We start from the raw sequence: 27,496 nt of genomic DNA on the forward strand, positions 1-27,496 counted from the left end.
CATGCCATCTCCTTCAAAGCTCTCTTCTAGCCACTGTCAGTTAACTTGTATCTCAATAATTTTCCCAATGAGGAATCAGGCATAGAGAGATGCCTTTAGTGTCTGATTCCTTAGCAGTGTTTTGGAGATTTATCCATGTTGACACAAGTATTGGAATTAGTATGTCACTGAGTTGTATTATACTATATCGATGAACCATTTCATCTGGCCACCACCAGATGAACATTTGGGTTGTTTCTGGTTTAAACTGCCATCTGTGTTCATGTCCAGCCTGTTCAGTTAGAATTCCTAATAACTAATGCCATTCTCATGAGTGAGTAGTTTAGATCCCTTTAGCTTACATTACTTAAAATATGAGCTGCCTCATGGAAGGCTCAGAGCCCTCTGTTAGAACTTGATGATTTTCAAAATTTGGAGAGTAATATATGACATTTGGAACAGCTTTTAAAAATTTAGCATGCTCTACGAGTGTAAGATACTTAATAGGAAATGAAGTCCAACGGAAATGTAGTATTATGACACGTTTGTGCTAAGAGTTTAAAAGTAGAGTGATAGGCCTATAATCTGGCTTTAGTTTCCACCTGTATGGTTTATTAGCCATCAACTTGTGCCATTAGACTTTGCACAAATTGTAAGTTTGAACAAATTAATAACCTAACTGAAAGGAAAAGTAGAACTTGCATTTCCCCATTCATAGTATGTATATATGGTCTTATTTAGCCATAGACCTCTTCTGAGGTGCCTGTGAGATAGCTAGTGCAAAGACGTGAAGTAGGGCAGAAGTGGCAAAAAGGTTTACTCCATGTGGTTTTCCTTATCTGGAAAATGGAGGCACACTCTTTTTAGCTTAAGGAAGTAAATGCGATTACATTAATAAGGACTCAGAACTGCTGGTCTCTTCCTCTTCCCTTTTGGTAGAAGTCCCCATTCCCTTATCTCCTGCCCACATTCTACTGAATACTTATTGATAGTAAGAGAAATTATAATGTAACATTTTTTATTGAATGTTTTATTTCATACAAAATGTCTAAATCATCTTTATACATCCCTTCCCCATTGGCAACCCTTCCATAGCCCCCCCCCACTGTATTTCATGCATTCTGTCATTGATGTTAAAGCCTATCGAGTCAAGTTAGTGTCCTCAAACATCCCTTAGTGCACATTCATCCGCTGAGATCTAGTCAACCTATCTAGATTCCCTCCCTGTAAAAAGATCAGCTGTTCTCACCCAGCAGTAATAAACTGCCAATACTTCTTTGACTAAGATGGATCCTGCTGCTCATTTACAGAGTTCTATGCTGGATTTTTGTTGGCTTGGATTTCCATGGGTCTTGTGCATATTGACACCATTCCTCTAGGTTCATATGAACAAGGTCCCAGGATCCTGTAAGACTCTATTTTTATAAAGTCATGCACCTCCTCCCCTAGCTCTTACAATCTTTCTGTCCCCCTCTTCCACAATGCTCCCTTAGTCCTGGGTGGGTGATGTTTAATATAGGAGACCTGTCCAAGGATCCACACTCTGCAGACTCTTACTCTCTACATTTTGGCCATCAGTGTCATTTTGTGTTCATGGACCTCTGTTGCATGAGGAAGCTTTGTTGATGAGAGTTGAGGGATGCATTAGCAGTCTCTCTACCCCCATTCCACAATGTTCTGTGAGCCCTAGGTGTAGAGATTCCATTGTAGATGTGTCACTTAGGGTTGGGCTTCTCACAGACTTATTCTATGTGTGTGACCAGTTGTGGAACTCTGTAGTAGTCTGTTGTAAAAGAAGCTTCTTTGATAAGTGGTGACTGGCATACTTATCTGTAAATATAAGGATATTTAGCATATAGTAAGAAATTACATTTGTCTAGGGGTGTGACAGCCTTAGGGTTTTCTCTAAGATCTGTGACCTCTCCAGCTATGTATATTTGGCTATGTTTACAGTACCACACATGAGTTCTCTCCCATTGAGTGGGCTTTAAGTCCAGCTAGGTTGCTGCTGATTACCCTCAAGATAAAAGTGCCACTACTACACCAATATAATTTGCTGTGCTGGTCATTGTTGTGGTTATTAGGCCTTAAAGCTAGGATTGGGCCATTGATTGATTTTTCTCCCTTAGCATAGTGTCCTCTAAAACCATGAGAGCTAATTTTCAGGGAGGAGGTTTTCAGATCAGTTCCAGCTCCATTGCTCCAAGTCCTATGACCAAAGTATGTCCTGTCTTGAGCAGTAGGGTCTTACCTTCAGGTTCTGGGAGATAATCAAGGGCTGTGACAATAGCCTATGTAATTTTGGGAGTCTCAGAGTACCCTAACAACTCAAAGTGAGGTTTCTTCTGTCTGACACTATTTCTTTTTATGTATCCTTCAGCTATATGCATGGACTCTTGTGGAGATATCGTATGTGTAATTTTTCAGTAGGCTTTTGAACTAATGTTTCTCTCTGGTTTTTCACACAAGCTTAAGCACTATTTATCTCTCCTCTCTCTGCCTATATAGCCCTCCTTCTCTCCCCAGTTACAGTACACACAGTTCCCCATTTCACTCTTGATAAAGGAGTCTCCTATGGCCCCCTTTCTTGCACTTCTTATTCTTGACCCCCGTGGTTCCTTGTATAATGCTTCATCTTCCCCTCTCAGTTAAATACCCCCATTTTACCTATTCCCCACTTGGTAACACCTGTTTCCTACAATTCTTCTTTCTCAGGCTCCTTCTTTCCCTTTTACCTTGCTGGTTCCTTTCCATTTTTCTGGCTCCACCAGTTAATATCAGGACATATATTCACATATAAGGATTTGATGCTAAGATCCACAAATGAGGGATAACATATGTCATTTGTTTTTCTAAGTCTGTGTTACTTCACTTAGTATAACAGTTTCTAGTTCCATACATTTGCTTGCAAGTTTCGTGATTTCATCTTTTTTTTTACTGCTGAGTAGAACTCCATTGTGTAAATGTACCATATTTTTATTATCCACTTGTCAGTTGAGGGACAGTTAGGTTGCTTCTATTTCTTAGCTATTGTGAAAAGAGCAGCAGCAAACATGGATGGACTCTGTCAATCATTTTTGTATGATGCTTTCTGAAGTACTTGAAAACTGTGTCCCATTCTGTCTGTATAAAAAATTATCACAAAAATTTCATTTAAAAATCATTTTGGGCACCGATTTCCATATACAGATTCTTCCATATGACTAAGGGTTCATGTTTTTAAGATCTAAAAAATTACTCTCAGCAAGCTTCCTGATGAGGCCTTCCCCTTCTGTCATTCCTGTCTGGCAGGACAGCACCAAACTTGAGAAAAGATGTTCCATGAAAACTTACTGCTTGTCTTAGTTTGTTCTTCATTGCTGTGACAAAATACTCTGACCACTACCAACTTGGGGAGGAAAGGGTTTATTCAGCTTACATCTCCCAGGTTGCAGTTCATCAGGGAGCCTAAGGTAGAACCCAGGGCAGGACCTTGGAGACAGGAGCTGGAGGAACACTGCTTACTGGCTTGCTCCCCTGGCCCCTGCTCAGCCTGCTTTCTTATGCAACACAGGCCCACCTGCCCAGGGGTGGCACCACCCACAGTGAGCTGGGCCCTCCCACACTAATCAAGACTATGCCCCTCAGACATGGCCACAGGCCAGTCCAATAGAGGCAATTCCCAATTGAGGCTCCCTCAACCCAGGTGTGTCAAGTTGACACTAACGCTATCCAGCACACTGCTGTCAGCTACTTATAGAATTTCTTAGCTCTTTGTCCAGATTGTACTGTGAAGTGTGGTGGTCTCCCCCATGTGAGAACCATGCAGAGTAAACATCATTAGGCTCTTTTTCTTGACTTTCCTAATGAGTGGAGAAATCTTACAGCTGCAGGAGCCGGGAACTCTTTCTGAACTAATTTATTTACATAGCTTATGCTTAGTTTGACACATTGCTTAGAAGCAAAGACAGAGCCCTTTTCCTTAAGCACTACACAGTACTTCAAAGAACCTTTTAGCTGCATGGTAATTGTTAAGCTTTTTCGGATACAAAATAGCTCTTTAGTTTTTATAAAATATTTCTGTCTTCTTTTCTTCATATCATTGCTGCTGGAGAAAATTAAGCCAAATACATTTAGATACCCTACTCCAGAAGCAGAGCTGTTTCAGAAGCTGGTGCATGATGCTTGCCATTTGTCTGCACAAACCATGGGCAAGTTATCCTGCTCCTAGCTGACAAGGAAATATAAGTGATTTGGAACCAGATATGATACTATGGCGTGATTGAAAGAACAAATTCTACTTGCTTTCTAGTTATTTTTCTTCAGCCGAGTTAAACAAAAATACTTAAGTTTCTTCAGCTATGTGTTATTACTAAGAACCTCTTAGGGTTTGATTTCAGTAACTGAAAGCATGCATAACAGTTGGCATATGGTAAGTTTTTCTGTAGCCTTCCCGCATCCAAAAGAAAAAACCTTTTTCATTCATTGAGGGTTTTTTTTTTTTTAACCTAAATATGTCTCATGAAGGTTTGTACATAGACAAGGGTAATAGGATTGCTAATGTGTGTGGAGGGCTGTTGGTGATTTTCAGCACTAGCTTGGGATTGTGGGAAGACTAGGTTGCTGTGCAGTTAAAGCCCAGAAAAGTATATTGAAAACATATGTATGTAACTATACATACTGCAACTAGATCAGATTGGCTGTGTTTCTGAATGAGACACATTTCAGCTTACTATTTATGAGATGCCTGCAAGTGGACATTATAGCAGGATAATAGAGAAATGAAATATGCCCTGTACCTTCAATCTAGAGTACCAACAGATTTATAATTATTCTGGAAAAGCTTAACAATTATAGTGTAGCTAAAATACTCTTTGAAGTTTTATATTGTACTTAGGGGAAAAAAAGTTGTCTGCTTATTTCCAAGCAACGTGTCAAACCAAGCATGTGCTGTATAAAATTAATTGAATTCATATCTCAACTGTGATTGATACGAATTCAGTGGTAAAGAGCTGCATGAGGCAAGAGTGATTGATTTGTGCATGGAAGAACTTTCTTTGAGGGGAGTGACGGTCCACTGAGTGTTTCTGTACCCACGCTCTCCTTCTTAGTAACTGTGCCCTCATCTTTTACTGGCACGTTGCTGTCTGGAACAACGGTATTTCCCGGCCTTCCTTTAAACTAGAGACAGCCATGTTCCTGGGATTTGGCTAATGAGATGTTGGGAAAGTGTTATGTGAAACTGAAGGCATTTCTCATTAAAGGAAACTAATTCCACACAGAGATGTGCTCTTTTGTCCTTGGGCCTTTCCTCTTCTTCCTGGGCTCCGGCACAGACAAGAAGTTGAGGCTTTGATAGCTTTTTGGGGTCGTAGGTTGATATAAAAAGCTAAAAATTGGCTATATCCTTGTTGAGTGCATAGCTACTTTCAAAGCTTCACAGTGCCTACTTTTGAGTTTCTTTCATATGTGTTAAAAATAAAAATGGCTGGAACATGTAATGGTTCATTTTGGGTATCTATATCTAGCAGCAAAACCCAGTCATAACAGTGTAGCTGGCACAGGTATCTGACTCCCTCTGAACCACCTCTAGACACCACTGAAATGACTATAAACATACCTATAAACACTATGCCAGCCTGAGAGAGTAAGTGATGTGTACCTGAAATACTGAAATGTCAAGAAATTCCAACTGAACTGTAGAAGCCAAACTGAAAGGAACCAGAGCTGTAAAGAGTGGCTGTTTCAAGTCTTAGGCAGGATGTGTACCTGATGAGTCCAAGATGTCTTGCCACACAAGATAGCAAAGAAACCAGTAAAAACCACTGAGGTTGGTGAAAGGACTTAGGAGCCAATTTGAAGAGACTCACACTGGCTAAAGTTTCAGGATAACTTGAGCATTAGACAGCAATAACTGCAGTGAATTGAAATCCATCAAATATGCTAAAACTCTCAGAGCTTATGTGTTGTTCTTAAAAGATTTCTTGTTCATTTTTAAATATTTTATTTATTATTTTTATTTTAGGGGTATGAGGGTATTGCTTACATGTAGATAGGTGCATCTGTGTTGTACAATGCCCGAGATCAGAAGAGGGCATCAGATCCCCTCAAACTGAAGTTATGGATGGTGGTCACAGATGGTTGTTAGTCACCATGTGGGTGCTGGGAATTGAACCTGGGTCCTCTGCAAGAACAACCCATGTAACCACTGAGCCATTTCTCCAGCCCTCTTATTCATTTTTAGAAATTATTAAGGAGCCAATTTATTCTTTTGAAAATTGCTAAATAAAAAATTCAGTCATTAATTGTGTCTTCTTATACAACTATACTCTGAGGGTAAGTGTAGGATTTTTTTCTCAAGTGTTCCAACTAATACATTGAGGACTGATGCGATGTTAGCTGAACTGCTAATGGAGAGGTTTACAATGACTGTGTCATACTGGAACCTGCACATCCAGATTAATTGTAGTATCACAGAAAGAGACAAATCCAACATTGTATACATCCTGATGAAATCTCACGCCTCTATCATGAAATACTCTTGCTGAAAAACTCAAACCCTACTTTTATCAAACCTGTGGATATAGCTGTTGGTTTATAGGAAATAATCAGAGGGATGGAATCTGAGATAATATTTTGCAATCTTAAAAAAAAAAGGAATGTACCATTCGATACAACACATAAGCATATACTTTGGGTCAGGGGTGTTTTTGAGGCAGAATCTCCCTGTAGCCCCAGCTGGCCTTGAACTCACTGTGTTGACCAGGCTTGCCTTGAACTCAGAGATCCACCTGCCTCTGCCTTCCAAGTGCTGGAATTGAAGGTGTGTTTCACCATGCTAAGCATATACTTTTACCAATTTTGTTCCTTAACAATTTCATACATGTATATGAATTCTGACTACTCTCTCCTCCACCCTCTTTTATCTCCCTGCCATCCCTATCAACCCCCACCCCTTCACCCTTTCCAGTTCTTTTCCAGATTCATGACGTTTTGTTTTGTGACCCACCTAGTTTAACCAGACCATCTGTGTGACCATTGGATTGGAACTATCTAGTGGAGCCTGGTGCGGTTATCAGTGGGTGCACAACTGAAGACAATGACTCCCTCTCTCTTTGACTCTAATCAGTAGCAAATAATTCACCAGTGAGGTCTGGGGCCCCCTGAGCCCCTCCTCCATCTGTGCCTGACAATTGATGAGCCCATTTTCTGCAGACCAAGCGCAGGCATTCACAGCTGCTGTTAGTTTGTAATTGCAGTGTCTGTCTTTCCCAGGAGATGACATTTCACAGCCCTTCTCCCTATCTTCTGGCTTTTAAGTTCTTTCCATCCCCTCTTCTGCAGTGTTCTCTGAGCCTTAGAGGGGATGGCATAAATGTCTTGTTTTAAGACTGAGCACTCATCTGTTACCTAACTTCAGCACCTTGTGCAGCCATGAGTCTCTGTGTTCCCAATGTTTGCTGGAAAGAGAGGCTTCTCCGACTGTGGCAAGAGCAGCTTTTGTCTATGGGTATAAACATCAGTATTTAGAAAGCAGCTTGTAGAACTGTTAGACGTGTAGAGCAGGTCTCAAATCCAGTCAGAGAACAGTTGTTACCCCATAACAGTAGTGCTACTGTTGCAGAAGTGGGCACATCTTGCTTGACAGGCTGGTCTTGAAGATGATAGGATTCACAACTGGATAAATCCACCGATGCCTTTTCTTCTCCAGTAGCATGCATAGCACCTCCAAGACTGAAAGCTAGCTGTCAGAAGGAATCAATTCCAGCTTGATTTCTAGCTTCTAGATCAATTCCAGCTTGATTTCTGTATCAACAAAAGCACATACTTGCTATAAGACCTTGCTTTGGGGCTGGAAAGATGACTCAATGGTTAAGAGCACTGGCTGCCCTTGCAGAGGACCTAGATTTGATTCCCAGCACCCAGATGGTGACTAACAACCATCTGTGACTCCAGTGGGATCTGATGCCCTCTTCTGACATCTATGGGCATTGCATGACTTGGGTGCACCTACCCACATGCAGGCAATAACTCATACACATTAAGAAAAAAAGACCTTGCTTCGCGGAAAGTTTAGAAAGCATTTCTTATGCTTGCAGATTTGAAAAAATTGTGGAGTTCATGGATGTGGAAAATGAATTCACAAGGCAGTAGGCTGGGATGGAAGGGGGATTGCTAGCTAATAGAAAGACATCAACTGTAAGGGTATGGACAAGGAACAACAGGATGGAAACTAAAATATGTTGGGCTAAAATAAGCGGTAGAATAGAAATTGAATTATGCAGTAACCAAATTAAACTGCACTAGAAGCAATAGAGAACAGATGAGATAATTGAATTTATGATATAGAGTACAAAAAGAGGTTCGGTTTACAGAATTGATAGAATGTTTAGCAAGTTCATCAGAGATAATTATTAAACACTGTGGAAAAAGATGAAGGATGATCTGGCTCCAGTTCAAACAGGCCTATCCCCAGACACCTGGGGCATTTAATGATGAGGCAAATAGCTAAGCATTTTCTGGTGAAATTTTGTATTTTCCCTTAAAATCATCATTGTAAAAAAAATTTTTTTAGCCATAATCATCACCATTATTATCATCACCATGATGTATCTAGGCAGGAAGAAAAGCAAGCAAACCTTCAAAAATTAGTTGCAGGAATAGAAAGACTACCCTTAGATTGTTCTTATTATTCAATTTTGTTTATATATATATATATATGAACAGTTGATACAGGTTAAAATTCAACTTTGTCTAAAACAAGAACCAAGTTTAGTTTATTATCTGACAACCTGTTATAAGTTCCCTTCTGAGAGAAGGGAAATACTTGGTTTCTGAAATACATTATTTGCATTTCTGTGACATATTTAGAGCTTTACAGTCAGACTAACCAGTGTTCAGGTCCCTTTTTAATACTGGTTATACAAACCATTAATCATGTGTCTTTAGTAAATTGCTTGACAGCATCATGTATAAATAGGGCAAATATACATACAAAATGGTGCCCACAAAATGGCATGAGTCTCACTGTGTAGCCCAGGCTGGCCTGGAGTTCTAATTCATCCTTCTTCAGCCTCACAAGTGCTGGGATTGCAAGCAGTTAAATAGCATTAATTAAATTGTGAATCTGTTTTAAGAGTTGACCAAGTTCTCAATATATTTGTCATGTTAATTTATGTTCATTTTTATATGGTTTATGATTTCAGGATATCTAACTATGAGAAAGAAAACAAAGCCACCCAGTTCAAATGCCTGTGTTTCTAATTCATACTTTTTAAAAAAATATATTTATTATTTTTATTTTATGTGTATGAGTGTATTGCCTGCATGTATGTGAGTGCACCTGTGTCGTGCAATGCTGCAGAGGTCAGAAAGGGGCTTTGGATTCCCCTGGAACTGGAGTCAAGGATGGTTCATAGCTGCCATCTGGGTGCTGGGAATCGAACCTGGGTCCTCTGCAAGAGCAGTCAGTGCTCTTAACTGCTGAGCCATCTCTCCAGCCCGTTAATTCACATTCTTAACAATTCCCATTCATTTAACAAATCCTTCAATCAATGAACCAGGTAATTCCTAGGCACTGGGAATGCAGCAGTGGATTGAAGATGGATCATAGTAAGTATGCAGTGTGGCAAGCTGAGTAAGGAACTAGAGAATGATAGGGTAAGAACTGTAGCTTCACAGGATGGTCAGGGAAGGCCTTGCTGATAAATTGACGTTCAAGCAGTGGCCTGAATGAAGTAAAAGGAGCAAGCCAAGTAGGTATCTAGGGAAAGAGCTTGTCAGTCAGGAGGAATGGCAAGTGCAGATGTCCTGATTAGAAGAACACCTAGCTAGCTGTAGGTCTTCTATTGACTGCATCTTGAAGCTTCCCTGAATCCCTTAGCAAGTTAAGGGAGAGTTAAGCTTTTCCCTCTGTGTTTCGTAGCACAGTGTTCCTACTCTAACAACTGTTAGAGTGCTCACTAGTCTGTCCTTTAGGCACATGGCCTCAATTGTTGCGTAGTAGCTGGAAAGCAAATGCTTATTAAAGAAGTCTGAATGTTTGAGATATCCCTTCTACTACTCATTACCAAGGATTGGTAACAAATATAAGTTGCCTGATGTATTACTAAGAGCATAATGAGCAAACACTGTGAATCTGCAGGTCATAGCAGACATACCCAAATACACTTGCCTACGTGAATTATTTCATGAAGGACTGCATTTTCTAAGTTTTTTTCTTCTACATTATTAATTGATCTTCTGTAAAACAGAATACTGACTGAGGCTATTGGTTCATTCTGAAGTATAGTTCTAAAAACTAGTTACTGCATAGATGACCTATATTTTTGTTTAACCTCCTTTTTCAGTAGCATTGAGACTTATAGATTGTTAAAGATTTTATGTGTTGCAGTCAACTTCAGACATAATTCTCACAATTTTAACATAGGAAAAGAACCGTTTAAGCTGATCACTATGCCTCTTTGTATGATACTGTGTTAATTGTAGAGATTTTTAAACATAAAGTATGTAGCTAGTTATACAGTATACCTGTTAGTTAGATTTAGCAGTTAATATTTTTCCAGTGTTGGTCCAATACCCTCTCCTTTTCCTTTTTCTGATTAGGGTCTTGCTCTATGGCTCAGGCTGACCTCAAGCTCATAATCTTGCCTCAGTCTCCTGAGCACTGCAGCTCCATACCTGGTTTTCCTACAGCTTTTTTGAAAGACCCCTGGATTGTGATTCCATTTTCTTTGTTTTCTGTCGTGATTCCACACCTGGAATCATCCATTTCTCTAAGAAGTCTTGATTGTTTTTAATAAGGAATGGTATCGAATATAAATCTTGGCATTAGAGTTATTGAAGGTTTTTTAAGTGTTTCTTATTTTGTTTTGATTTCTATACCTTCATGCACCTTTCCATAATGGCATCATTGTTCTATAAGCAGTTACTCATATTTGAGTAGAGGAGGAAAGGCACTCCTCAAAGATGTAACAAAGAGCTTTATATTAGCCAGGCATGGTGGCACATGCCTTTAATCCCAGCACTTGAGAGGCAGAGTCAGGCATATCTCTGTGAGTTCCACGCCAGCTGGGGCTACAGGGAGACTGTGTCTCAAAAACACCAAAACAAACAAACAAAAAAGCTTTATATTTCTATTTTTAAAATTGATTGTGTGGGTGTGTTCCTGATGGTGGGGGTAGGTCTGCCATGGCACGCATGCAGGGATCAGAGGACAACTTTGTGGAGTTGGTTCTCCTTCCATGTTTATGTGGGTTCCAAGGATCAAATTCATATCATCAGACTTGTGCAAGTGCTTCTATATGCTGAACCATCTTGTCTGCCTGATATTTCTATTAAACTAGTCAAAATGTCAAGCAAAGCTGATACATTATTTAAATGTTAACACCTGATTGTTTTTGTTCTGTTTGCCTCTTTGCAACATAAGGAAACCCTTGATTTATGAGTGTATGACCTTTGAAAGTTTGCTTGTACCATATTTTGTGTTGTTTTGTATTATTTCCATTTTTGTTTTGCTGTTTTTACATCATTTCGTACTTTTCTCATGGCAGTGAGGTAAATGCTAAAATATTACAAATTGAGTATTTCTAATCCAAAAAGAAATTCTAAATGTTCCCCCATCCAATTTTTTTAAACACTGATATGATGGTACAGTGGGAAATTTTATACTATGAAACTGTTTTGTGTACAAAACCATTAAAAATTTGGGGCTGAGGCTGGAGAGATGGCTCAGCAATTAAGAGCACTGGCTGTTCTTGCAGACGATGAGGGTGCAATTCCCAGCACCCACATGGCAGCTAACAGCCGTCTGTAACTCCAGATCCAGGGGGATCTGATGCTCTCTTCTGATCTCCACTTGCATTACATTCTGACACAGGTGCACTTACATACATGCAGGCAATACACTCATACACCTAAAATAAAAATAATAAAACATTTTTAAAAATTGGGAGCTGGAGAGACGGCTCAGTGGTTAAGAGCACTGACTCCTCTTGCAGAGGACCCAACACCTACATTAGGTGGCTCACAGCCACCTGTAACATCAGTTCCAGAGGATTAGACACCCTCTTCTGGTCTCCATGGGCACCTACATGCATGTAATGTACATACACATACTCAGGCACAAACACAGAAAATAAAAAAATATCTTTAAGGGCTGGAGAGATGGCTCAGTTGTTAAGAGCACTGGTTGTTCTTACAGAAGACCTGGGTTCAAATCCAAGCACCCACATGGCGGCTAAGAGTTGTCCATAACTCCAGTTCCAGGGGAATCTGATGCCCTCTTCTGATATCCTGGGGCACTGCACAACATGGGTGCACTTACATACGTGCAGGCGGTACACTCATACACATAAAATAAAAATAAATAAAATATTAAAAAAATAAATCTTTAAAAAATACTATATAAATTCATTTTCAGGCTCAGTATAATACATTTTATGAAATATAGATGAATTTTGTGGTTAGATTTGAGTCCCATCCCCAAGATATCACATATATGCAGATGTCCCAAGACCTGAAAAAATATGAAACATTCAGACACTCAACTTGTATTGCTCTTCCAGCCTTTAATCCTGTAATTTTCAAGTACAGATTTTTACTTCCATTCCTTCTTCATGTCCCACTGAATTAAAATGTCTAGAAAAGAGAAATGAAGAAGCAAGTGACGAGGAGGACTGCCAAAGGATAACAGGTGCACAGACCTTTGTGTACCACAAGGTCCAACTGCACCTTCTGTTCACTCCTCCATACCTCTCTCATCCCTGCCCTTGGACTGGAGATAGCTGGCATTAATTCCAGGTGAAACTACAGGCAGATTTTCTTTAGAGAAATTGGGAAAGCTAAGTTCTAAAGTGCATGTATGTCTCCAGAACAAAAGGAAAAAGCCATCTTGGCTCTGATATTTAGAGGGTCTGCTGCCTCTCCACCCACTCTCCTTACAGGAACACTGCTGTTAGCTCCTGCCTACTGACACAAAGCTTACTCTTTCCATCCCCCAGGAGTACAATCTAGCCAAAAAAAAAAAAAAAAAAAAAAAAAAAAAAAAGACTATCTTCACAATAACAGGAAATAATATGTTGACTAATGAGTCATCCTGTCTCAAATATGAGTGAATAACCAGAAATCACTAGGCATGTAAGGAGAACTAATAGCATGAAAAAGAAGGGGGGTGGGGCGAAGCCAGTGGAATAAACAAGTAATCACAGAGAACTTTATTCATTTATTTTTTTTATTGTTTCAAACTTTTTGAGACAAGGTCTCCCTGTAGCCCCAGCTGGCCTGGAATTCACTATAAACCAACTCATAGAGATCCGCCTGCCTCTGCCTCCCAAGTGCTGAGACTAAAGGCATGTGCCACCACACCCGGCAGAGAACTTTATTTTAAAAAGAACTCTTAGGCACTTAGAGAAGAAGATAGAAGAAGATAGCATTTGAATTAAACAGCAAGGCAGCATACATTGTCACATGGAAAGGGCACACCTGGTACAGAAAGAGAGTCAAACATCATACCATCTTCTCAAAACTGCAGAGTTTGTAAGATAAATAAAAGATTCTGAGTGAAGTCATGTCCATAGCAACTAGTATCAGACTACAGTCAAACCCAGTCAGTAACCTTTGTACTGTAAGTACTGCCCAAGACTTTGAAAGAAAGACATGCAGTACAGGAATCTGCATGCTGCCTGACCGTGAAGAGGGAGGGCAGAATTAGTTGGTTTTAGGCACTCAAAGGCTTAAAACTTACCTTCTCTTGGAATTAGGAGAAATGAGTGGATTATATTTATCTTTAACTTTCTTAAACAGAAATTTATGTTTTAATTGTTCACGAAACATTTTCATTTGAGGATTTGTTCTTTTTATCTTATACCTGCCTAAAAATTTTGTGGTGGGGAAAGTGAGAAGGTATTACAAACTAAGTAAATAATTGTGGTTTTACAGAACAGCTGTGGCAAACATAGATTACACTTGACATCTCTTTACCCTGAGCAGCCTGGAGTATACCATACAATGCACATGAAACTAATATATAATTTATTATGTTCTCCAATGACTCCTGCTTTGTTGTCACAACTAGCTGGTACACCATAGGGCCAGCAGGGCCAACAGCATCCGTTTTCTCCCATCAGGATTGAGTGGCATCATCTGACTTAAATATAAAAGCATCATTCTGATTGCTGTACTTCAAATAGACTTGGGGATGAAGTCCTAAGGCTTGAGTAGAGCCAGTTTAGTTCTCAGTGCTGTGTTGTAGGTGAAAACTGACAGTAGCTCTGACATAGTGGCAGAAGTGAAGTTGGTGAAAAGACAACTCCCTGATTAGATTACATACTGAATGAACAAGATAGAAATCAAAGTTAGTCCAAGCAATAGGAAGAGCAAAACAGTTAGGGGGAAAGATCTCGAATTAAGTTTTGAGTGTTTTAGTTCAGAAGTTTATTTGACTTCCAAGTAAAGATATCAGTCATTTGGATTGGCCCTTGGATATGTGTATCTCCAGTTCTAAAGAAAATCTAGACTGGAAATAGAATTTGGGGATAGGCAGCATATAAATTGTTTTTAAAGGCACAAGGTCTGTCTGAGATCACTGGGAATGAACAGAGATGAAGTCTGAAGCTGGGACAGGAAGGCCTGCTAACATTTAAGGATCAGAGAGGTAAGAAGAAAGACTCAGAGAAGACTTTAGGAAGAGCAGCCAGTGTGGGCAAGAAGAAGAACAGGAACAGAATGCCCTGGAAAGCATAGGATGCAGAAAAGGATGGGTTATCTACTAAGTCCAATAGAATGAACAAAACAAAATCAGTGCTGGGCCTAGCAACATGAGGGCCAGTGCTCTCCTTGCAAAGATCTGCTGCATTTTTTTTCAGACAACCACTAAGGGGCTAGGACACCATTGTTTAAGTTGTTTGGTCAGCACTACTTTTAAAATGTTAAGGTATTTCTTTAAGTTTAGGGTGTATTGTGAAAAATTACTGGCATACCAAAGGAGCTGGGACTAAAAATTTGGGCATCTCTGCTTTAGAGAATTATATTAATTGAGCATTTTGCCTCTTGCCTTTTATTTGCCCATGCTGAAAAGTTTGAGGTAGTAACTTTAAATATAAGATTGCATGGATTTGATAAATGTTTACTTTGATACTTTTTGAATGAAGTAAACCTTATCCAGTGAAATGTCAGTGACATCTTCGCATGAATTTTTCTTCTTGTTTCTATAGGTATGGTCTGAATATGCGTTGTTTGGCAGCTCGGGTCAACTATAAGACTTTGATTATCATCTGTGCACTCTTCACTTTCGTCACAGTACTTTTGTGGAATAAGTGTTCCAGTGACAAAGCAATCCAGTTTCCACGGCACTTGAGTGGTGGATTCAGAGTGGATGGATTAGAAAAAAGAACAGCATCTGAGAGTAACCACTATGTCAACCACATGGCCAAGCAGCAGTTGGAGGAGGCATTCCCTCAGGAACAGCAGAAAGCACCCCCTGTTGTTGGGGGCTTCAATGGCAATGCGGGGAGCAAGGTGCTAGGGCTCAAATATGAAGAGATTGATTGTCTCATAAATGATGAACACACAATTAAAGGGAGGCGAGAAGGGAGTGAAGTCTTTCTTCCCTTCACTTGGGTAGAGAAATACTTTGATGTTTATGGAAAGGTGGTCCAGTATGATGGCTACGATCGATTTGAGTTCTCTCATAGCTATTCCAAAGTCTATGCGCAGAGAGCCCCTTACCATCCTGATGGTGTGTTTATGTCCTTTGAAGGCTACAATGTGGAAGTCCGAGACAGAGTCAAGTGTATAAGTGGAGTTGAAGGTTGGTGTCTGTTTTCTGTACTTGCATTTTGTAGCCTGATTGTGTTCAGGACTAAGAAACTGTAGGTGTTAATTACACAGCCTCTACATACTTAGCTTAACGGGAAGAACCCTTTCATTGTTGCTCTGTCTTAGCATGGAGAAACAGGTAAGTGTAAATCTATGGAAGTTTTCCAATTGGTATGCTCTAAGAACAGCAATAAGACCAGACTGAATAAATATGATCATTCTATTAATCTGCCTCAGAGTCTCATCAGTAAGGTCCAGACACAGTTTCTCCAGAAAATTTGCTTCAAAATATATACCTACTGAGCCATGAATGTGGCTAAGTGGTACAGCATTTACCTAACATGCACTGGGCCCCAAGTTCAGTCCCCAGTACCACAAAAACAAAACACACACACACACACGCGCACACACACACACACAAATTGTGTAATGAAAGGAAAGGGGGCAACAGACCATCTTCTGGCTACCGTCTCTGGAGGGAGCTGCAAGTGACTGTTCCTTTGAGCTTATTCTTACTGCCCATAATTTACACATACTGTCTTTAATTACCTTTCAAAACTTGGCACGGGCTGGGGAGATGGCTTAGTGAATAAATAACTTCTTATGAAAGCGTGAGGACTGGTGTTGGAGTCCTTAGGATCCCCTGTGCCACTTTTAATCCCAACACAGACAGACATGGGATCTCCAGAACAAGTTGGCTAGCCAGGCTAGCTGAATTAAATCAGTGAACACCAGGTTATTAATACATAAAGCGAAAAGTGATTGTGGACAACACAGCAGTGTCAACTTTGGGCCTCTACACATAAGCATATACATACATGTGTACCCACACACAAACATGCGTACATACCCACTCACACTCTTAAAAACCTGGAATATTTGGAGTGCTTGGTGCATGTAATTAGTACATTTTAAACTTTTCAGACCAAGATTAACCAGAAAGATAAATTGACTTTTACTTTAAACTACATCATAAATTGAATGTGTTTGATAATATTTGCCTTGGATGTTATTTTATTTCACTTTCCTCATTTTGTTATATATGTTTTTATATCTTGATACTAACTTTTAAGAAACATTCTTTTCAGTTACTTTTATTTATGTACATGTGCTTACTGCAGTGCTTGTGGAGGTCAGAGGATAATTTGCAGGAGTTGGTTCTCTCCTACTGTGTAGGTCCAGGGATCAAACTCGTATTGTCAGACTTGGTGGCAGGCACCTTTTCCTACTGAGCCATCTCTCTGGCCCTTACTACTAATTTCAGTATTAAATTTAATATTACAATCTGTGTCCAAACAAGCTTTTGGCTTAATACATATTTTTGTTTTGGAGGAAAGTTTGTGCTCATCTGGTGAATTTAAATATTTCCAGACTCAAGTCAAAGACCTATAACCTATGTCTGTGAAGTTAGTTGGTATCTATGCATTAAGTAAGTGTTTAAATAGTATTTTAACCAAATGTTTAGGTGAAAGAAAGGGACAAATTCATTTACACTGTATTTTTACTATCGCAAGTAATGATGGCCATTTTTGTATATTCCCTAGAGGTCTTTGTCCTTAGACTTATACTTAACATATATTCAATAATTCATGAAAGGAATAGTTTGATAGGGATTTCAAAGATACCCATAGCCAAACTAATAGCACTTAGATTCTAAAGAAAAAATGAAAAGCACTCATAATCACTATTAATATTAATTTATTATTTTATGTGTATGAGTGTTTTGCCTGAGCATATGTAAGTATAGCACATTCATGCGATGCCTGCAGAGGCCAGAAGAGGGGATCAGATCCCCTGGAACTGGAATTATGAACAGTTGTTAGCCACCATGTGGGTGCTGGAAACCAAACCCAGGAAGAGCAGCCAGTGTTCTTAACTACTGAGCCATCTCTCCAGACCCTTTTTGAGCATTTTAATGACTAATATTCCATAGTGAGAACATGTCATGTTGTGTTAATGTTGAGACTCCGCAGTTGTTTACTTGGGTCATTTCCAGAGGGGCAGGGAATGTTCTGTTTTGTTCCCTCCCTCCCTGCTTTCCTTCTTTCCTTCTTTTTTTTCTCTTTTTCTTTCCTTCTGTTTTTGCTGTTATACATAATGCTGCAGATATTTAGTGTTAATTTTAATTTGCTATTTGAATTATATTCTCAGTACTTTATTCCCTCTTTGAGAATGTAGTTCCCTGCCATACCAAAGAAATTGCCATGTCAAGTCATACAAATCCTCCATCTGTTTTGTCAATCTGCTTTTCAGAAAAGTCAGAGGTGCTCGTGTCTCCTTGTAAGAGGGTGTGCTTGACATCCAGCTCTTGCTGTGTTGGAGCATTGTGTTTTAATCAGCTCTTCATAGAAGGATCTCGTAATTTTCTTTTTTTCTTTCTTTTACTGATATTGTGGCTAGCACTCAAAACCCTCCTGCCTTAGCACTTCTCCTGAGTATAGAATTATAGGCATGACCACCACCCAACAGCTTTCATAATTTGCTTTCTTTAGTAATTACTGAAGTCAAATAATTTTCTTCAGATGTGCAAAACAATGTCTTCGTGTTCTTTCTCCCTTTCAGATACTTTCTCTAATGCAATTAGTTTGATTGTTTAAATGTATTTGTATAAAGTATTTATGTAGTAAAGGAGCAGTACACTGTGACATTCACTGACATTTTTAACCTTTTTTTTTTTTTTTTTTTTTTTTTTTGAGACAGAGTGTCATACAGACCGAGCTGACCTTTAACTTCTTATCCTCATGCTTTTACCTCCCAAGTACCGGAATTACAGACATATACCATCACATGCTTCGTTTTGCATGACTCGTATGTGGTGCTGGGGATCAAACCCAAGGCTTCGTCCATGCTAGGCGCACACTCTACCAACTGAGCTATGTCCCCAGTCCTAAAAATACTTCCTTCAATTTGATTGTCTTTTATTTAGAACTTGTTACTTTTAAAGATTTTTACTTCTGTTGACTAAATTAATAGATATCTTTGGTTGTTTGCAATGTCTTCATTTTGTGCTTAGAAAGGCATTTGCTATACCATGATGAGATTTTCATTTGTATTTTCTACAATAGTTGTCTTCTCTTGTTGTTTTACATTTAGCGTTTTGTGTGAGGCTCATACCTAGAACCTCATGTGTTAGATAAACATTCCTACATTTTTTTCATTCCTGCTGAATTGATTTATATTTTTGAAAAATGCCATAAGGTCAGTTCTAATTTTAGATGGCCCACCCCAGCATGTATTGAGTGAGCTCTTTCTACAGAGACTTGAATGCAGTCTTTATCATTGTGCTAAATCTTATGAATACTGGACGGTGTTTGTGGCCCACTGTCTGTTCTATTGATCAGGTTTCAATGCTTATGCCAATTTTACATCATTGTAATTATCATCTCTCTTTAACAAGACTATATAAACCTACCTTTTAATTAGTGAGATAATGCTACTTAACTTTGGGGAATTGCTCCCTTGGAGAAAGGTTATTATAAAGCTTACTTATAAAGCCCGGATTGCTTCACCTGGATAGCTGCTGTATTAGTGAAATTTTTGTTGCTATAACAAAATACCTGAGACCAGATACTTAATAAGGAAAAGTTTGACTCAGTGTTGGAAGCTAATTAAAAGTCCAAGCAGCATGTTGCTGATTTTAGTCAGGGCCCGTGGATTTTGTCACATCATGGATGGCATTGTGGAGGGAGGGAACACTTAGGAAAGAGATCATATGATGAGACAGGAGTGAGAGCATTGAGAGGCACACTCTTAGGCCAAAAACCCACTATTTCTTAAATTGCCAGTCCCTGCTGTGCCTATCAGATGCTTGATAATTCATTTTAGAACTACAGATGAGAGTTTATTTTGCAACACTGCCATGTGATTGAACACTACAGTATTCTGGTCAGTGCACCATTGTAGTCCCTGTGTAGGAAATCACTGGAATAAACACTGATACTAGCATTTAAAGGTTTTACTTAGAATTTTTAAAGACATAATCTATTAATGTAGTATTTCAAAAATGTAAATGGAAATTTTTAAAAAATACAATGAGAGAGAGAGAGAGGAAGATATCCCACCTCTGGTCTCTACATGTACACGCATAGGTAAGCATATGTGCATACACACACACACACACACAAATTTATGGTCAGCCAGGCATGGTGGCGTACACATTTAATTCCAGTACTCAGGAGGCTGTGGAAGGAGGAATTCCATGTGAATTCCATCCTCATTCTTTAGAACTCTTTTGCAAGAGAGATTTGGAAAACAAAATTAAGATCTGTTTGCATTTCAAGTTGCCTAGTCATAATTGTCTCCTTAAGCAAAGCTTTCAGTCATCAGTGATGCACTGGGTTATGAGAACACACCTTGCTATTTGGGAGAGAAACACACCTTGCCATTTGGGAGAGAAATGAATAAGAAGTTAACATGATTATGTTTACAACATTACTTTTTTTTTTTTTTTTTTGAGAGTCTTGCTATATAGATGAAGCTGGCCTCAAACTCACAGATCTACCTGCCTTCTGAGTGTGGGATTAAAGGTGTGCACCACCATGTCTGGCAAGTACAAATGTTAAAGAAAATTGCAGTGTTAATGCTTAAAATAGAACTATGGCAACATCTGTGTGCTTCTAAATTGTGAATGTTTTGAATGTATGTGACAGGACTATGGAACATCACATCTGGTACTGTGAGCAAAGGGTAACTTACAGTGTTACACGGCTGTTTGTCAGTGAGTGAATAAATACTTGATTGATTTGGTTAATTTGGTTTCTAGTAATCATGAAAGTAGAAAAAAGCTTCAAAGTTGCTGGTAACCCTAAAAGAATTACCAGAAGTGAGTAGTTGAGGGTAGCACTCAGGATAGGCTCCTGAATGTCTGGGTTCGATGATTGGTTCTGTGTCTTTTACAGGTGTGCCATTATCTACACAGTGGGGACCTCAAGGCTATTTCTACCCAATCCAGATTGCACAGTATGGGCTAAGTCATTACAGCAAGAATCTAACTGAGAAACCCCCTCACATAGAGGTGTATGAGACAGCAGAAGATGGGGACAGAAACATCAGACCTAATGAATGGACTGTACCCAAGGGCTGCTTCATGGCCAGTGTGACTGACAAGGCTAGATTCACAAACGTTAAGCAGTTTATTGCTCCAGGTGAGTCATGGGCTATGTGTTTGCTAAATTCAGATTGAGTTAGGGCACTGGTACTCATTTTTTTTTAAAAAAAAATTTTTTGTCTTTTTTGAGACAGGGTCTCCCTGTAGTCTCAGCTGACCTGAACTCACTATGTAGACCAGGCTGGCCTTGAACTCACAGAGATCCATCTGCCTCTGCCTCCCAAGTGCTGAGATTAAAGGTGTGCCTGGCAAAAAGTTTTTTTTAACACATTAGCAGATCCTTTATGTTATATAAATAGGTAGTGTCCCCTAAGTAGAATCCCAAAAAAAGAAACAGCTGGAAGAAAAAACAGTGCTATGGAAAGGAGTATTTACTGTGTCAAGAACCAAGCCATCGATTGAAGCTAAGATACAGGTACAGCTATTGAACCCTCAGGACCTGTATCCCATAAGAATGAAGTTCTTTAGTTTGCTTTGGTTTGGGTTTTGTAGTGCTGGACTCAAACCTAAGACTGTGCGTACTAAGCAAGCACTCTACCATTGAGTACACCCCCAGTCTCCTTGGTTTATTATAATATTTCAGTATAGAATAGTTGAATTTCTAAATTATTCTGCACTAATGTAAACTTTTTTTTAATGGTGAAAGCATCCCTTCATATTTTTTACCAAGAGTATTTTCTTTTGACAAAAAATTATAGCATTACCAAATAGGCCTGCTCCCATATTGAATTTTGTTAGTGCACTAAATTATCTCAAACTTCATATAAAACCATTTTCATTAATAAAATCATTTATAAGATCAAATTAACCTTATGCAACATTTCCCCTTTTACTGAGACAGTATCATTAATTAGGATGTAATGTATTTTCCTGCACTAATCAATATCCATGAAAATTAATGAGTACATTACTTTAAAAGACAGTGAAATAATCTTAGCACCTCAGGCTTAATTCTATCTGATGAAATGTTGTCAAGTCAGAACTCATTCCCTCCTCCCTCCAACCTTGCAGTCAGTAAATAAAGAGGAAAGGTTGTAAGACCTCCTCTGTATTCTCCCTTTGTCCTTTATTGATGATTGTGTAATTCATGGACCTTGAAAGCTACAATACAAATCTACTCATTCTAGATGGCCTTAAGTAATGGATTTAGGAGTGCTTAAAGCAGTGCAAATAAGAGGTGACCTTTAGTTTTTATTCTGAGGCTAGAATTTTTTTTCTCCTGTGGTGTTCTGTGATTCTCCAGTGCACAGATAATCTTTGCTTGTGGTAAAACAGCAGACTTGACTGGGTGAGAAGTTACAAGGAAATGCTTAAGAATATCTGTCTTATGATACCTAAGAAGTTATTGCAGCAGGAAATAATTACACTAAGCAAAAGACCATTTAAATTTGGGTACACTCAAGGAGTTTTAGTTTTACACTGATAGTGTTGCCTAGATTTGGGTAGAAAATAGCAGCCCTTCTCTTGATATCTCTCTGGGAGGTTTTCTTAGAACAGTCTAATTCTGCCCTGTTAAAAGCAACAGATTTCATTGATGCTTTGAGATGCCTTGAGAATACAAAAGACTTTTCCACATCCTACAGTGAGGTATCTTTCCTTAGCCCTTAATTCAATGGCCAGTTGCTGGAGATAAAATCACTTCTTCCAGTGGCTTTAAGTATACAGGGAACTGTGACAGCCACTTTGCTAGTAGGATATACTGTCTCAGAGTCCCACTCCATGTTGGTAAATCTGCTAGCTGAGAGTGGCATGCACATGTTGGTATCCTTGCATGCCTGTAGGTGCACTGTAAGAGCATGAGGGAACATGAGTTGTAGTTACCCAACAGCTGTTACTGGGAGCAGAGGAGAGGGAATAAAACAGTACGGCTGTGTCATGGAAACTCAATGTGAGGCATGAAAAATGTTTAGAAGATACAACTTAATGGAAGAAATTCAGAGCATCACTGTTGAGAAAGAAACTGGGACTTGTTCTTTAAAATATAGTTAGTGATCTAAGGCTTTGGAGGGCCAGGAGCTGAATGTTGGTGACATACATTTATTTGTTTGTTTGTTTATTTATTTATTTATTTATTTATTTATTTATTTATTTATTTTTCCTCTCTTGGGTTAGAGTTTGTTTTCCCCAAAAGCGAACAAAATCATGTGGCGTAAGGGACTGTTGTAATGTTGTACCCTTAATCCCAGCTCTCAGGAAGCATAAACAGGATAAGCATGAGTTCCAGGGTATCCTGGGCTGCATAGTGAGACTCTGATTTTACAAATCAGCTGGGAACCATTTATAAGTTGGTCAGAGTAGTCCAAGAGACTCCCAAAATAAAACAGGTGATTGCCAGAGCTCTTGGTTATCTCCCAGAACTTGAAGGGTAAGACCCTACTGTTGAAGACAGGACATACTTCAGACACAGGACTTGGAGCAGTGGAGCTGGAACTGGCCTGAAAGCCTCCTCCCTGAAGACTAGCTCTCATAGTTCTAGAAGATACTATGCAAGCTGCTAAGGGAGAAAATTAATCAGTGGTCCAACCCAGCTCTAAAGCCTAATAACCGCTGGGCACAGCAAACGACCTCTATTGGTGCAGTAGTGTCACTGTTATCTGGGGGGTAATCAACAGCCATCTAATTGGACTTAAAGCCCTCTCAGTGGGACTGAACTCATGGGTGGCACTGTAAGTATAGCCAGATACACATGGCTGGAGAGGTCTTAGATCCTAGAGAAAACCCTATCTCTGTCATATCTCTAGACAAATGAAATTTCTTACCATATGCTAAATATGGATCCTTATATTTACAGACAAGTGTACCATACAACACTCATCAAAGAAGCTTCTTTTTGCAACAGATGGAGTCTATTACAGAATTTCACAACTGGTCATACACAGAAATATATGTCTGAGAGGTGCCCAGTCCTAAGTGAAATATCTACAGTGGAACCTCTACATCTAATGCTCATGGAACATAGCAGAACAGGGGATGGAGAAAATATAGTACATCCCTCAGCTCTCACCAGCAAAGCTTCCTTATACAGCAGTGTGATGTACACAGAAGGCCACAACTGGCCAAGTTTTAGAGAATAAGAGACTGCAGAGTGTCCCTGCATAGGACCCCTATATTAAACCTCACCCACCCACCCATAGGACCCACCTCACCCAGGGACCATTGCAGAAGAGGGGCTGGAAAAACCTGAAAAGATTGTATGTCCATGGACATAAGAGAATCAGAGGCTTTCAGGCCACTGGAAGCTTGCTCATGTGAACTTGCAGCTATGGTGGCAGAATGCACAAGACCCAGGCTGACTCAATCAGGAAAAGACTCAGTGTGGAGCAAGGGAAATGGGCAGCAGACACTGGCCCTAGCCTAGGAACTTATGGCTATTGATTATTGCTGGGTGATGAAGAGTAGATCTTCTTTAAGATCTCTAGATAGGCTGACTAGACTATCTAGTGATGAACTTGCACTGAAGGACATCTGAATACAAATGTTGTACTGAATAGGACTCAACATATATGGCAGAATGCATGAGGTCTGGTGGATGCGGGAAGAAGTCTAAGTTTGATTAAGAACTATTGTATGAAATGCACAAAAACTCAAAAAATATTTTTAAAAAATCAACATACACACATGCACACACACAGTGGGGACCATTTTATAAGTCTGAAGCATATCTTCCTGGTTTTATTATATACATATATATTTTTTTGATAGGGTCTCTTGTAACACACAGCTGGCCTAGAACTCACTATGTAGCTAAGGATGACCTTGAACTCCTGATCCTCCTGCCTAGCTTCCCAAATGCTGAGCTTATAGGCATGCCCCACCATGTCTGGCTCGGTTCCTAATTTTAAAATTGAATATCTAGAACTTTTTGCTTGTTATACTCCATTAAGTTAAATTAGCTTTCCCAATGCATTTTTTTCATTTTACTTCTCACTTTTCCCTCTCTCCCTGGTCTAGCCATTCTTTCCCAGGCTTTTGGGTCATTTTTTTTTTCCCTGCCTGGCCTTCATCTCAGCGTTCATCCAGGTTATCAGTGGGACTGTTTTTCATTTGATGAAGTAGCTTAAAGACTATTCTTTTCCTAGATTAACTGAGTTGAATTGATAAATGAATTTATATATATTTAAAGTATACAATATGATGCTTTGATAAAGGTACATATTGTGAATTGATTACCAAAATCAAGATAGCTTACATATGGCTAGAGCAATGGCTCAGTGGCTAAGAGTACTGCATTTGCAGAAGATCTGAGTTCAGTTCCCAGCACCCATGTCAGACAGCCCCCAACCACCTAGAACTCCAGCTCCAGGAGATCTAAAGTCCCTAGCCTCTATGGATACATGTGGACAATCCACATACATACACAGAAACATAATTAAAAATAATTAATGAAGCCAGGTGTGGTGGTAATCCCAGCACTCTGAGATCTCTGTGAGTTCAAGGCCAGCCTGGTCAACATAGCGAGTTCCAGGCCAGCTGGAGCTACTGGGAGACCCTGTCTCAAAAAGACCAAAAAAAAAAAAAATTAATGAACATGCATGTGGTGGCACACTTAATCCCAGCCCTTGGGAGGCAGAGGCAGCTGGATCTCTGAGGTCGAGGCCAGCCTTATTACATAGTAAGTTTGAGACTTGCTGGGACTAGGGAGATCCTGTCAAAATAACAATAGTAAGAGGAAGAGGAAGAAGAGGAAGAGGAAGAAGAAGAAGAAGAAGAAGAAGAAGGAGAAGGAGGGGGAGGGGGAGGGACAGTTTACCTCATATGGTTTGTGCGTGCGTGCATGCGTGTGTGTGTGTGTGTGTGTGTGCGTGTGTGTGTGTGTGTGTGTGTTGGAAAGATGTTGACAGTCTGCTCTCTGCACATTTTAAGTGTACAGTACAGTATTATCTCTGGTCACCATGCTATACATTAGATCCTATAGCAAAAACCTTCTATCCTTTGACCACCGTCTCCCCATTTCCCTGCTTCTGAGTCCCTGACTACCACCATTCTGCTATATATTTCTGTGAATTCAGCATACTCTCTGATTACATTAGTAACTTACTGTTTTAATGCAGTTAGATTACAGTAGCAATCTTAGTTCCACATATAGTATCTGTCTTTGTCTGACCAGAGACAGGGTCTCCTGTAGCCCCAGCTGACCTAGAGCTCACTGTGTAGTCCAGGCTGGCCTTGAACTCACAGAGATCCACCTGCCTCTGCCTCCCTCAAGACCACTTTTAAATATTTATCATCCTTTGTTGACATGTACATGTGCCACATATGCCAAAAATAAAGCTGTAATAGCTCCTGGAAATAACCGCTCAGAAAGAGTAGGATTCATGGGTTCATGGACTTAGGGGATTTTAAACAGTAGAAAAATCAGATCTTTCTGTTAGTGGATTTGAAACCAGAATCTCCAACTGCACTGTGCTTTAAGAAGAGCTCAGAACTTCCCCTGCTGTGTTTTTGAGCTAGTAGACACACCATTCCTTAGGCAGCCACCCAGACTTTCCTGAATGGTGCTGGCATGTTGCATAATTTGATGACTGGGACTTCTTGATGACTCCCTCCTGTGTGTCCCAGAGCGCCCTCTGCTGGTGTTAAGGGTATATTTCATTAAATGTTTATAAAGTGAAAATTAGAATAGAATTCTGGGAAGAAACAGGCCTTAGCTCCCTCTTGTTTAGTAAAGATGGGTCTAGAAATATGTCATATGTGATCCTGCTGTCAGATGGATGAGTTAATACCTAAGAATAAAAAGCCAATCATTAGGGTAAACCACTTCACTGAGTATAATTAACCTTGAGTGACTTATGAGTCAGTGCAGGATCCTACAGTGTGTCTGGGATGTTGTCCTGAGCTCCAGACTCCATTTCACTGTAAAAGCAAGAAAGTACTAGTTAGAGAATACATGTTGACATTTTGCCAGAGAGAATGGATTTTTGCTGCATTAGAAGTTTACTATTGGGGGCTGGAGAGATGGCTCAGCGATTAAGAACACTAGTTCTTTCAGAAGACCCGGGTTCGAATCCCAGCACCCACATGGCAGCTAACAACTGTCTGTAACTCCAATTCCAGGAGATCCAACAGCCTTTTTCTGTCCTCTGCCAGCATTGCATAACATGGGTGCACTTACGTATATGCAGGCAATACATGCATACACGTAAAATAAAAATAATAAAAATTTAAAAAATGTTTACTATTGAGATTAGTTTCTAGAACGTGATGACATTATTCGATGCCGAAGTCTGTCTTGGTGCTCTCAGTCTTGATGTGTCTTCCATAATTGTCTTCTCCATCAAACACAGGAAGAGCCTTGGGCCACGTATATCTGTGGACTCCAGCTGGCAAGGCAATCCCCACATGCTGATGCTGTCCAAGCTGATCAGTGTTCACAGTTCTAATCTTTGCTCCTGGTGACACACTGAGGATCTCAAGGTCTGCCTGAAGCAGAGATCTAACTGTGTGGCTAGCCTATGCAAAGTAACCATCACTGAGTATTGCTTTGGGGGTATATTCCAGTGTCGTTTATCTTCCTCGGTCTTTGTACTTGGGCCCAGGAAGCCCTGACTCTAGTTCCTGCTATAATGTTAATTAATTTTTGTCTTTTGGCAAACTGTTTAACCTTGCAAAACCTGT

General features: G+C 39.7%; 1 protein-coding gene across 4 annotated transcripts in view; it reads left to right on the top strand.

The window, feature by feature from the left end:
- The window catches only part of Glce (glucuronic acid epimerase), a 107,210-nt gene that overhangs the window by 74,170 nt on the left and 5,544 nt on the right, over positions 1–27,496 (top strand). For 3 of the 4 annotated variants that reach the window (XM_008836378.3, XM_008836379.3, XM_008836380.3), the window contains 2 exons: positions 15,171–15,766; positions 20,673–20,918. In XM_008836378.3, the coding sequence (XP_008834600.1) occupies positions 15,184–15,766; positions 20,673–20,918 (829 nt within the window). In that variant the 5' untranslated portion in view covers positions 15,171–15,183. The remainder of the gene's footprint in view (positions 1–15,170; positions 15,767–20,672; positions 20,919–27,496) is intronic. The other variant, XM_029565030.1, reaches the window with a different exon arrangement.

Source organism: Nannospalax galili, unplaced genomic scaffold, assembly GCF_000622305.1.
Source record: "Nannospalax galili isolate Female #2095 unplaced genomic scaffold, S.galili_v1.0 scaffold54, whole genome shotgun sequence".
Lineage (NCBI taxonomy): Eukaryota > Metazoa > Chordata > Mammalia > Rodentia > Spalacidae > Nannospalax > Nannospalax galili.